The following is a 12,423-nucleotide window of genomic DNA, read 5'->3' on the forward strand; positions in this document are numbered from 1 at the left end:
TGATCCGAAGCCAAATTTTTAAGGCTTATTTTGGCTCAGGTCCAAGTAAATTGATATAAGAACACATATGAGCAGTGGAAATACTGAAGATCACTTAAAACTTACAGAACTGCTGTCAAGTGGACAGGGTATTTCAGGAACTTGAAAAAAATCTGATAAAATCTGGAAAAGGGGTGAAGAGTTTTTAAAAAGGTTAATTTAACCATGGTAGCTTTTCATCTATCAGAAAGATTATCTGAAGCTAAACAAGGAGATTTAAGAAGGATCATTATTTACTTACAACGTTTTCATCTTCATCTAAAGAAGTATTGCAACCACAATGAGTTATTTAAAGAGATATTTTCTTTCTGGACATTGTAATGTATGGGATAAAACTGTCATTGGATATTCTATCATAATTTCCTAATCAGTAAAAACTCCTGATAGCAAAACCTCCTCTGTGCAAAATGTCAGTAGGAGTCTGGCAGGACATTTGAGTTCCACTTACACCTGGAAATCTGGTTTACAAAAACAGCTCCATCAGTTGAGGACACGTAGAGCCTCGCTGAGATGGATGAATAAAATCCAGGTCCTGCTGGAATCAGTTTTTGTCTTAAATCCCGTGAGCCTGGATTGAGACCTGGATTCCTGCACTGTAACTCTTTGTGCAGCACTCTTAGCACCCCTCCATAGATCAAAGAGCTCTTGAGCTTTCTCAGTAAATGGTCTTTTTGGAGGTTCTTTAATCAGAAGTGAATATCCAACAGACACAACTATTCTGCAAAGATGTTTCTTCCTACAGCAGCCTACGTAGCGATGGTGAGGCTGCAAATGATTGCAAAACAAACATTCTCTCCAGTTTATCTCCAGAGGTAAAGTGCTGGGAAGATGCTCCATAGCATCTTTCAGGTTGGAGGATTTAATGTTTCAGATTTAATGTTTTAGGTCTAAGCACTTAAATAGAAGTAAGGAGACTTTCTATCTGACTCTTGAACTTGAGAAATTGGTCAAAACACCCCTACACATCCACTACATTCTTCATCTATTTGAAACTTTTCAGCAGTAAGACATCCACCATGACCCTCATTGGAATCAGGATCTCAAAAATTTTTGCAAATTTATGTTTCAAATATTTATGTTATTTGAAAATAATACCCTCAGATTGATTTAGATGTATATTTGAGAATATTCGAGCAGAAAAGTATGTGACAGTAAAGCTTTCATTATTTTAAACAGGCTTTGTAGACAAATTATTGAAGATTTTTTTTTAATAAAGCAGAGTGGCATGCTATCAAAAGGCACAAATACATTTCCATTATCTGGTCTAGGAAACAGAAAAAAACGGCATGATGATTATACTACAGTTTGATGATTGGCACTTAAATAAATAATCAAACTAATTACCATCATAAAAAGAAAGCCACTTTTGTTTGGATGAACATCGATGCAGAGGCTGAAGACAGCAGTTGGGATTTACTGCACCAGGGACTGGTGTCAAACAGCCTTTGGAGATGATGGCCACGGTGTAACTATGTTGTAGATATCTATGAAGAGATAGAAAGTTGGCCCAATCCTGCAAGGTTTCTTATGAAAGTACATCCACCCCACTAATGCCAGGGCAGTGCCACAGAAGGGGTGGGTTCAACCACACAAAATTTCTTGCAAGACCGAGGCCTGAATAAATTAATCTTTGTCACGTTAGGCATTAGCATCACCAGAATAGCAAATATTTTTCTGCAACCACAAAAAAATCTTATAAGTCAAAAAAGGCAAATAAACAACAAAACCAGGAAAAAACTCTCCAGGGTACGTTTGATTACTAAATTGTAAAATATTAATTAAAAATTTGTTGTTATTGTGGAAAATCAGAACTCAAGTCCACTAAAAAACTAAAAAAATACCAAGGAGCTTTAAGTAATTTTACTTAATTGTACTCCTTTTTTTTTTTTTTTTAAGAGATTGTCACTGTCACATTTTGTTCAGTACTAATTTCAATGGCTCCCTCCCACCTTGGTCCCTGGAGTATGTTAGTGTAACAATTCAGATTACTTTTACAAATAGTTATATTTTGTCAACTCTTCTGACATTTCATACTAACACTTAAAATTACTTTAGACAGTAAAAGTGACATTTATACAGATACCTGTTTTTGTTTGTTTTGTTTTTTTAATCTAGAATAGGAAAAGAAAATAAACAAATGCTGTTATTCCAGTTCTACATATATCTTACAAATTACTATGCGTAAATTATTTCCTCATTTGGAAATATTTGGAACTATTTTGAAATATCAGTGTTTTTCAGCATTCTTTCATAGTGAGAGTTTGGTTTTCTCCTGCACAGCACAGAGTTAAAGCACAAGAGATAACCTATTAATCCATAGACCAAAAAGGTGTGCTTGGACAGTCCATCAGAAATTTAGAGCTGTTTTATTCTCAGCCCTCACACAGATCAACTGCCAAGAGACATAACAGCAAGAAGAAATTAAATACTCCTGGAAACAGCTTTTGATTTGTAATGCAGCATAGTGGGAAATGCTTTTGCTTCCAATATTGAAAAAATACTGCAATATATTTTGCTTGTAAAGAGTAGCACAGGTGTATTAGCAATAAATGTGCTGACAAGACCTCTTAAATCTTCTAATCCCTTCACACTGTAATTAGAGGCCATATCAGGAAAAAAAAGAAGAAAAAAAAAAAACCCAAACAGAAAAACACCAATATAGAACTGTTAGGTAATTTTTTTGGGGTTTTCTTTGTGTAAGTTCAACTAAAAAGTACTAAAATTTGAAATGCATCTGCAGCTGAGCCTAGACACTGTTAGTTCTGCTACATTGTATAGGCACCTTCTTTTGGAAATGATCAGGCTAGCTTCAGAAAAAACACCATTTGTGTAGAGAAGATTGAATGGTACCATCCAAATTTGTCTCAGCAGGTGGAGAGTAAACTATGTCTACTATCTTCATCCTCATCCTGGTAAAAATATTGTTCGAGAGGAGGTTCAAGCCACACCAACCACGTCATTTGCAGTTGCTGGAGTTGTCCAGGTTCCTTCTGTGCATTTTGATAGAAGAAGAAAGCCCAGCTGCAAATACACACTTTCTGGAAAGACTACAAGTCCATACAGATAAATAAAACAACTGTTCTCCTAATTATATGTTATGAGCAGGCCTGCTTGCTGTGTGCTTAGAAAGAACCAGGAAACCTGATTAAAAATTATCAGAAATCTGATAATTTCAAGCAGTTATTTAGTAGTACTGCCTGCCCATTATGTAGGAGCAACATTGAGTATTCATAAATTAATATCTTCGTCTTTCCTTCCTCCAGAATTAGTGTCTCAGCATTTAGAGATACTTCTTTTCAGCAATTTTCAATTGTAATCTTCCATGACTTTCATCCCATATTGCCATCTCCTTTTACCCTTTTATTTTCACTTTGGTACTGATTTTGTGGGAACTTGGCCTCCTATCCTAGCCACGCCAGCAGTATGCCTCTGTCCTCAACTCCTTGGTTCATTTTAGCTATTTCTCAAAGTGAGAAAAAGTTGTAAAAAACTCATAAAATAACTTGGTTTTGAAAAATAAGAAATATCTAAGAAGTAAATATAAATATATTTATATATATATATATATTCTCCTCAGCTCTTTCAAATGCACTTAAACTTGGGTTGACAAGAAGGTTATTATGATATATTCCTCAAATTTAAGGAGATCCTTTTACATTTCACTTTCAGTTTTAATGCACAAAATTCAAAAAGTACAAAGACTTCAAATATTATCAAAATTTAGATGGAGAAAACACAATTTGATGAGTAAAAATACACTTAAACCTCATGCATGACTTAGATGTGGAAAATTCACAACTTATTCTACCAATTACTTCTGACAAGTAGAATTTTCCAGTCTAGTTTTCTATATGGTTTATCTACTTATTTCAAAGCAAGGCTTTGAAAAGTCTGGTAGGTGTGGATACACTGTGCTGGAATGGAAACAAATTATATTGCTCCACTTAGTGACACCACTAAATCAATTAATAATTCATATGAATGAATTTAAGATCAAATAAATCAGTCAGATTTCCTGGTGGGGAGTGTTGATCAGAATAATAAAAAGGAATATCTTAAAGAAAGCTTGACATGGAAAACATGAATTTGGTTGAATATAAGATTGAATTAGTCAATAATTTAAAATTGTTCCAAACTGCTTAGACAAAATCGCCTTTCTGTCTGTTCTCACATTGTACTTAAGACAAAGGGTATAAAATCATAAAGGGAAAAGTCCTGATTCAAAAAGGCCAAGTTTAATATTTTATATATTGATTTGGGGAGAAAAGGTATTTACTTCATTAAACTACAGTTTTATCCCTTAGCTAAATGGTTTGAACTAAGACAAAAATGAAAACCCTGTATGTATAAATATGTTGGGACAAATTTTGTAAGTTTTCGTTTGAAGTGAAGATTATGATTAAAAACAGATTTCTTTTTATGCCTTGGCTGCATTTTAGTTCACATGTAACTTTCAAAACTTTCATACAGAAAACCTAAATCACTGAAAATCCTGGAGCCTTTCGGAGTTACATTCTTGTAGTTAGGATGAGGCCAATAGACTGTTGTGAAATATTTAGCCAATTTTTGAGTTTGTATATTGTGAGTACTAGCTTTTTTAAAATGTATTTATTGAAGAACCAGGAGAAACTGCAGTGGGACCTGACTCTGTGTTGAAGTGTTTTGTTTTTTCGATTGCCTGAAGTGATAATCACAGCTGGAACGGCTATTGAGTGTCTGCCAGAGTTAAGGTCTTAAACAATATATTGAGACTGGTTTAGTTGAGTTCTTTTTTTCTAAAGGCAACCTAAAATTTCCTTTTATTATAAATGGAAATAAATACATTATCATATTTATGCACTTTATGTATGTAGCTTGCGCTGTAAGATCTGGAGAGGCCTGATGTGATTTTTTGTGGTTAGGAGTGCTTCAAAATTTTTCTTCTAAGTAGACACTCTTTTTCATATAATAAATTACAGTTCTTATTCTGCAGATTTTCCAAATTTATAGCATGGGACTTGGTGTCAGCAAAATTGCATACTAAAACCATTAACAACCAAACAAGAAAAAAAAAATAGAAAAGAACTGTAGACAGGAACTGTTTCATCGTATGTACACATGTACTAACTATTCCAAGCTTAAGTTTCCCAAGAAATTAAGGTCAGCTGTAAAGTTTTGGTCACAGGATTACTTCAATCCAAATGCATTATCCAGACAGCTGTAGTTTATCCTATTATGCTTTGCTATCATCTTCTTTTGACTGGATGATGTCATTAGCAACTTTGATTTCTATGGTTTCTGGATTTAAAGCTTCTTTGCTATTTTCCTCCTTTAGTGGCAGCTTCCTATTAAAAAAAAAAAAAAAGAGGAATCATGGTAACACAAAAATAAAACAATCTGTAATTTAAGTCCATAACATATATACAGTTCATATAGGTTACAGTGTAGAACAATAGTTTTTCTTAAGTAACGTATAGTTATTTTATTATGAGCACTGAAGTTCTTTGCTTTTAAAACAATTCCTATTAATTAATTCCATTTCAATAAAGCCACAAAAATCCCATGATAGAAACATTGGTGCTGCTCAAAATGCAGTTCTTAAATAAGTCAAAAGAGAAAAAAATCAAAGTGTTTGACCCAAAACAGTACAGAAGTATGTGTTGCCTGTGAATACTGTGAAACACAGTCAAGCCTTTTGCTTGACTTTTAAATCTCAATTAAACTCTTTTTAATGTCTTTTCTAAATGTAAATTCAGTTGTATACAAAGCAACACAGCTATTATTGGAGATTATGGATTATGCCAAGATAGGTAAAGAATTTCTTATAGTGTAGGAGGTAATGGAAGTCATCATTAGAAAGTTCTACAGTTTAATTTTCATGGCTTATACAATGTAGCATTATTAATAACTTACAGCTCTTTTAAGACTTAGTGAAAACTCTGAGGAATTGGCAAAAGAGTCCCTCACTCTGTTGAATGTGATCTCATTGAGAAAGGTCTTTAAAAATCATTGATTCCCTTCTGCCAGTAATTAGCTGTCAAAAATATAGCTGCCAAAAAGATGTATGGTTTACTGAGATGTTCCTGTAATCATGTCTCCTGGGCATAATAGCTCTTAATCATGATTCAAGTTTGGGTTTGCTTTCTCTTTTTTTACTAGGGAATAGTATGCATATGCCTTTTTTATTCATAATAACTGTTAAATGTTTCACTAAATTTCTGCTTTGCATGATTAAATGTCCCAAACAGCAATACAATGTTCAAAACCTGTCTGAGGAATCTTGTAGAAATGTCTTATTACAAGGCAGTGTTTAATAACAGAAAATAAAACAAAACAATACCTGAATTCCCAGTCTTATGAAATTTAAGCTGTCTGAAATGAACTAAGAAAGATGCTGATTATCCAGAAGTTAAACAATGAGCACACCATGTATCTGAGAGAAATCAAAGATTAACTTGTTCTACTACAGTAAAATACATGGAGATGTCATATCATCAGATGTCTGGTTCTAAGCACAGAGGGAGGTATCTGCTAATTGTCTGTTTCTCATGGCAAAACCAAAGGAAACAGATTTAAGGCCACAGCAAGGTGCCTGAAAGAATGGGAACAACACAATCAACATAAATCTATTTTTAACAGAAGGTAAAACACTGGGGCAGAGGAAGGGCAGCTCATGAGATACATTTTTGGTAGGCAGGCATGTGGGTCAGAGATCTGATTAGGCAAAACACTAAAACAAGTACTAAAAAACCCCCAAAACCTAATTTAATATAGTTTTAAGAAAAGCAGAGTGATTTCTCAAAAGATGGTGCTGGAAAGAAGGAACTATTTAGTCAAAGTCAAAACTAGGGAATTGACAAATTATACTGAGTGGAAATTTAAGGAAATTGGTTTAAGTGGATTTAGACCATGTTACAAAATATTTCAAAAAGGAAGATTTGCTAGAACCCTGTTGAAAGATATTGGACATCATTGAAATCCATGCTCATGCAAACAGTGAGATAAAATTAACCTTGCTTTTACATGCAAGCAGAGAACAACAACTCAACAAAAGATATACAGAAGTAAAAAGTTTTATGCATCAAAACTTTCCTCATCACAAAGTTCATGCACCATTCTTAAACCTTATTGTATTTTAAAACTTGTTGTTTTGAGGGTTTTTTATTTTAATAGGGTGTGAGTTATGAATGAAAGTTATCATTGGACATTGTTCTTTTTCCCTATGACAACATTTTTATTTTGGAGTTTTTGTTTCCATTTGCTTCAAATACATATTTAATCTCTCTAATTCAAGTTTAAGTGTTTTAATTATACCAGTCTTTCTCCACCAAATTTTTCTTTAGTGACACCTATTAGAAAGAATTTTATATTTTTCAGTTGAGCAAACTAATCCTTTCAAATGTTTATTCATTTTATAATAAAACGATTTTTTTAAAAAAATCCCACAAAAACCAACAAAAAATTTTCTCACTTTAATTAGATGTTGGCAGCTATCAATTATTAATAATGTTGACTTCTCTAGCACTGCATGTGGCCTCTCATCAACAGTCTGCTGATATCCATACAAAACTTTAGCTTCAATATTTACTTTCTTATTTGATAGAAAAATGACTCCTAGCCATTTTGATACTGGAATTCACCCAACTGCATTAATACTAAGAAAAACTCAACCAATATTAGAAACATATTAATGTCAGACTAGGAATAGAATTATTGTCCCACATTGTATGTGGTATTTTATACATATCAAAAGAGTTTGATGTGAAATCCACAGTTTAAACTGATTTCCTGCCAGCATGATTAAAACTTGTTGACTTGCAGATAAAGTGCTTTGAGATAATCTTGTATACCTTTAAAACAGCCAGAATTAGTCATAATGAACCCTACCTTGTTTCCCTCTCTGCCTGAAATGTCCTTGAATTTTTCTTTCCTGCAAGCTAAGCTCTCCCCTCCAAGATCCCTTCTGGTCGTCCTCACCCTGCCCAGCATGTGTTTTTCTGGCTGTTGTTGACCAAGTATTTTTGTGTTATTCCTACTGAGAGGCTGATTTCTCCTCTTCTGCATCTTCCCCTTGTGTGTCTCACTCCTACTTTACATTGCTCCTCTCTTTCATTGGGTATGACCTGTGGCTGAGTCAAAGGTCTTTCCATATTCCCCTGGTATCAATGGCCCTTCACCATCTCTTGCACCCTCTTCTCATCTTCAGTTTCACAAGTGACACTGTCCCAAATCTTTAGCTGACTTCTGTACAGCTGTGCTTTGGATGCTGACACCTTTTGCCATTGGTTGTGAGGGAAGAAATTACCAAGAAGGAAGTTGTCATCATACTTATATCTCTTAGCAGACCTATTTTTACAAGGACATAGTGCCCATCAAATACTTATCAGTTGTTCCTGAGAGTTAATTTTTCAGAGGCTTAGTTGGTTCTTTTTTTGTTTTGTTTTGGGTTTTTCTTCTGTCGTGATAGTGGGGACTGATTCTTTCCCCCTTCCCTAAGATTATAAAATATTTTTGATTTTAACTTTCTCATATTTCACTCCTCTCATCTGATCTAATGATTGTGACAAGCAGAAGCAGGTGAACTGGATCTTTCCTGGTATCATGTTTCCTGCAAGATGCATCTGATTTGCAAGATTTAGTGTTAAAAATAGTCTTGAATCATGAACAAACTTGGAGCTGGTGCTTTACCCAAGCATATCCAAGGCTTGCTGGACTTGTACAATGTTTACACCTACATTCCCCTGACTCTTTAGATAACTGTGGGCTTTCCACTGTGCCCCTTTTTATAAATTCTAATATGAAGAGCAAACATATCAGTAGTCACTCAACAGATTGCATAATTATTTCATTAACACAAGTTCAAACTCTCTGTGAATGGCTTCTTCAAAGAACTATACAGCTTAATGTGCTGCTACTTAACTCCCTATTTACTAAAAATATCAATGGCAGCTGGTAGCGAACCTTTTTATTTAATTAAAGGTTCTGGCTCTCACAGTTTTACATAATGGTAAAAAAACTGAAATGTCTTCATATTTTCAGAAAATAAAAAGACTGTTTTGAAAGAACACCCTCTCCTTTTAAAGAACTATGATTTCATCAAAATATCAAGAGGTGACTTTCTGTATTTACTACATAATCATCTTCATAATCTTGATGCCTTAAAGATGTCATGAGATAAGAGATTTTCCCAACATGGGGAAAGTGTTGGGCTCAAAGCAAAGAAAACGTAGAGGTTTCTTCAGTAATTTTATCCCTGGGCACAAGGCTGGAAGGCAGCTAGAGCCTGTGAGCATGGCTGCAAACTGCAAACTGGTTTCTGTACTGAGAGAAGGTTGCAGGGACAGGGATAGGGGGTGAGGAAATGGAGCAGAGGCTGCCCTTCAGCACAGTTAATCCAATTACACTGTGTGGACCTAAATACCAAACAAAATTCTCAGCTGCATGTATGAAAGCAGGAAGGGAGGAGCTGGGTTTCTGGAGCATAGTATCCTTGTGCCTCATTTTCAGGATGTGTGTGAAGATGCATGTGAGACTCAAATTAGGGCATTCCTGAGAGCTAGGAGATTGTTCCCACAGGGCAGTTAAAAGTTTCTGGGTAGGTGGTAAAGACAAGGTGCAACCAAATAAAAAATCCTTGTACTGCTGTGCTCAGCCAGTATTGGTGAAGCACCATGATTTAAATTGATTATTGTAAAAACCAAACAAATCAAACAAACCCTGCACTCACACACTGCCTTGCCACGGCAGACCATTCTGGTGATGCTGTGTACCTCCCCTCAGAGTGTGGGAAGTCCAGTCTGTCCACACAGCCAAGATCAGCTCGTATGGAACTCCAGGGAATATCAGGCTACTTACTCTGGTTCTGTGAGGGGAGTTGTCTCATTTGGCTCATTTACTGGACTCCCATCTTCATGGCTGGTGATTCTTTCATCCTCTGTTCTCATTTCCACTATTGGCTCTTTTGATCCATCTTTCCTAAAAATTATTAAAGGAGTTTTAGTCTCTTATCATCACATTAACTACGTACATTGCACATAAAGAATTACTAAGATCCTTTCTCTCAAAAGTTGGCAAAGAAAAAGCAGAACTAATTATCAGTGACTAACACCACCAAGACACATTTAACAGCGTGTTCCCAATTCCTTGAAGTCTTCAAAGCATCCTGTATCCATGGTTACTTCCCTAACTCTGTAAACATGATGAATTAGCATCTCAAAAGAGCATTTTGTTTATGACTAATAGTAAGGTGACAGCTTCTTCATGGGAATGGATGTAAACTTCCCTAACCTAGTAAAATAATGATTGGATTTGATGCCTAGTTATATTTGAACTTTTCTGGCAGTGTTAAAGAGCTGTTATGTGAGTATACACACCACAAAAGTGTGCTTTAATCTCCTGGATTGTGACAACTCCAGCTGCCATTAATGCAAAGAGTCCTTGTGTGGTAAAAATCGAAGCCTTTCTGCTTTTGCTGGTAGAAAAAACTGTTTCTACATCATATTTCCCCCATTTGAGGAACTGCTAGTCTCTCAAGTAAGTAAATGTACAAATATTGTGCTAATGACACAATTAATTATAAGGAGATGGAGCAGTGACTGCTGTCATTATGATTTTGTTGGTAAACAAAGAATCATAGAATAGTTTGGGCTGCAAGGGACATTTATAGGTCATCTAGTCCAATGCCCCTGCAGCTAGCAAATCAGGTTCTTCAGGGCTTCATTCAACTCTGATTTTGAGTGTTTCAAGCAATGGAATATCTACAGGTTGTCTCTGGGCAACCTGTTCAAATGTTTCACCATCCTCATGGTAAAACAGATTTTCCTCATGTCCAGTCTAAATCTACCCACTTTCAATTCAAAACTATCACCCCTTGACTTTGTAAAAAGTCTGTCCCCATCTTTTTTCATAAATTCCCTTTCAAAGGGACTCAGAAAAATCTTTATCTCAGCCTGACCTCACAGAGAATGCTTCATCCCTCTGATCATCTTTGTGCCCTTCTCTGGATTTGATCCAACAAATCCATGTATTTCCTTTACCAAGGACTGCTGAGTTGGATGCAGCACTCAGGTGAATTCTCACCAGAGCAGAGGGGCAGAATCACCTCTCCTGAATTTCTGGTCATGCTGCTTCTGATGCAGCCTGGGACACCTTTGGCTTTCTGGGATGTGAGCACACACTGTCGGCTCATGTCCAGCTTTTCATGAGCCAGAATCCCCAAGTCCTTCTCTGCAGGGCTGCTCAGAAATATGGACATGACCTGGAAATATCTATTCACTGCCACAAAGTATTAACAGTACATACTAATGAACAATACTTATTTAAAGTAATGAAAAACTTTAATACAATTTTGCTCTCAAAAAGATTAGATGATACCTGAGATATATATATATGTACATATATATACATATATACATATGTATACATACACCTATAGATACATATATATATACACATACATATACACATATATATATGTATATATATTTACAAAAAACCACTTCTTTTGATGAAAAGATTTTATTCCTATATCCTGGAACAGCATCAGCTGCAGTCTTCAAACAGAGGCAATTTTGAGTTACAATTATTTTTATATTTAACAGATTCTTTTCTGAACTGTAGGGAGCTGTTAGACTGCTACAGGCCACACCAAAGACCTAGCTAAATTTTTTCACATTTTCATACTGTTTCTTCAAGATAATGGACATAACAGGCTTTTGCAACAGGAAGTATCAAGAAAACTCTACCATACTCTGACAGGTATCCTTAAGGAAAATCTTTGTAGGTTAATAAGAATGTAGTCCAGACAGAGAAATAGTGTGAAGAATAATTAATACATAAAAATATAAAATATTTCCGTCTATTAAAAAACCCCAAAATTGCATGTGCTTATTTATCTCTGCAAGTGACACTTAAGATACCCAAATGGATACAAAGCTCATTTTGGTAGATGATGCACTTAACATTCATGGCTACTTCATACCTAGGAAATGATTAGGGATCTAAGTTGGACTGGTGGATGGACTGGTAAGTTCTTGCTTTGTTGATAAATCTGCAGCCTTACAAACAATGTTGCATGACAAAAGGACTAAAAAGATGCTACTTGTGACCATCAGTCATGTATATTTACAGAAGGTAGAAACCGTAGCATTTCAAATTTTAAAGAAGGGAAAGTGATTTGTAGGAAATCCATTATGTCGTGGATGTCTCTGTGTGTTACATGGATTATATCATCATCATTCATTATGTATAGAACATTATTATTTACTGTATCTATATCTATATCTCTATCTCTCTCTATCTCTCTCTCTCTATATATATATATATCTCGCCTACAAAATGTAACCAAGAATCCTTTAATAAACCATCCAAAAATCCAGAATGCAAACTAGCATATTTAAAGCAGAG

General features: G+C 35.1%; 1 protein-coding gene across 1 annotated transcript in view; it reads right to left on the reverse strand.

Annotated features, from left to right (window-relative positions):
- Nucleotides 1-2,125: 2,125 nt before the first annotated feature.
- Nucleotides 2,126-12,423, reverse strand: part of NCAM2 (neural cell adhesion molecule 2) — a 268,868-nt gene continuing 258,570 nt past the window's right edge. Inside the window, exons 17-18 of the mRNA XM_074536167.1 lie at nt 9,874-9,993; nt 2,126-5,363 (exon numbers count right to left, since the gene is read on the reverse strand). Of these exons, the coding sequence (XP_074392268.1) occupies nt 5,252-5,363; nt 9,874-9,993 (232 nt within the window). The 3' untranslated portion in view covers nt 2,126-5,251. The remainder of the gene's footprint in view (nt 5,364-9,873; nt 9,994-12,423) is intronic.

This window comes from Zonotrichia albicollis, chromosome 2 (genome assembly GCF_047830755.1).
Source record: "Zonotrichia albicollis isolate bZonAlb1 chromosome 2, bZonAlb1.hap1, whole genome shotgun sequence".
NCBI classification, from domain to species: Eukaryota; Metazoa; Chordata; class Aves; order Passeriformes; family Passerellidae; genus Zonotrichia; species Zonotrichia albicollis.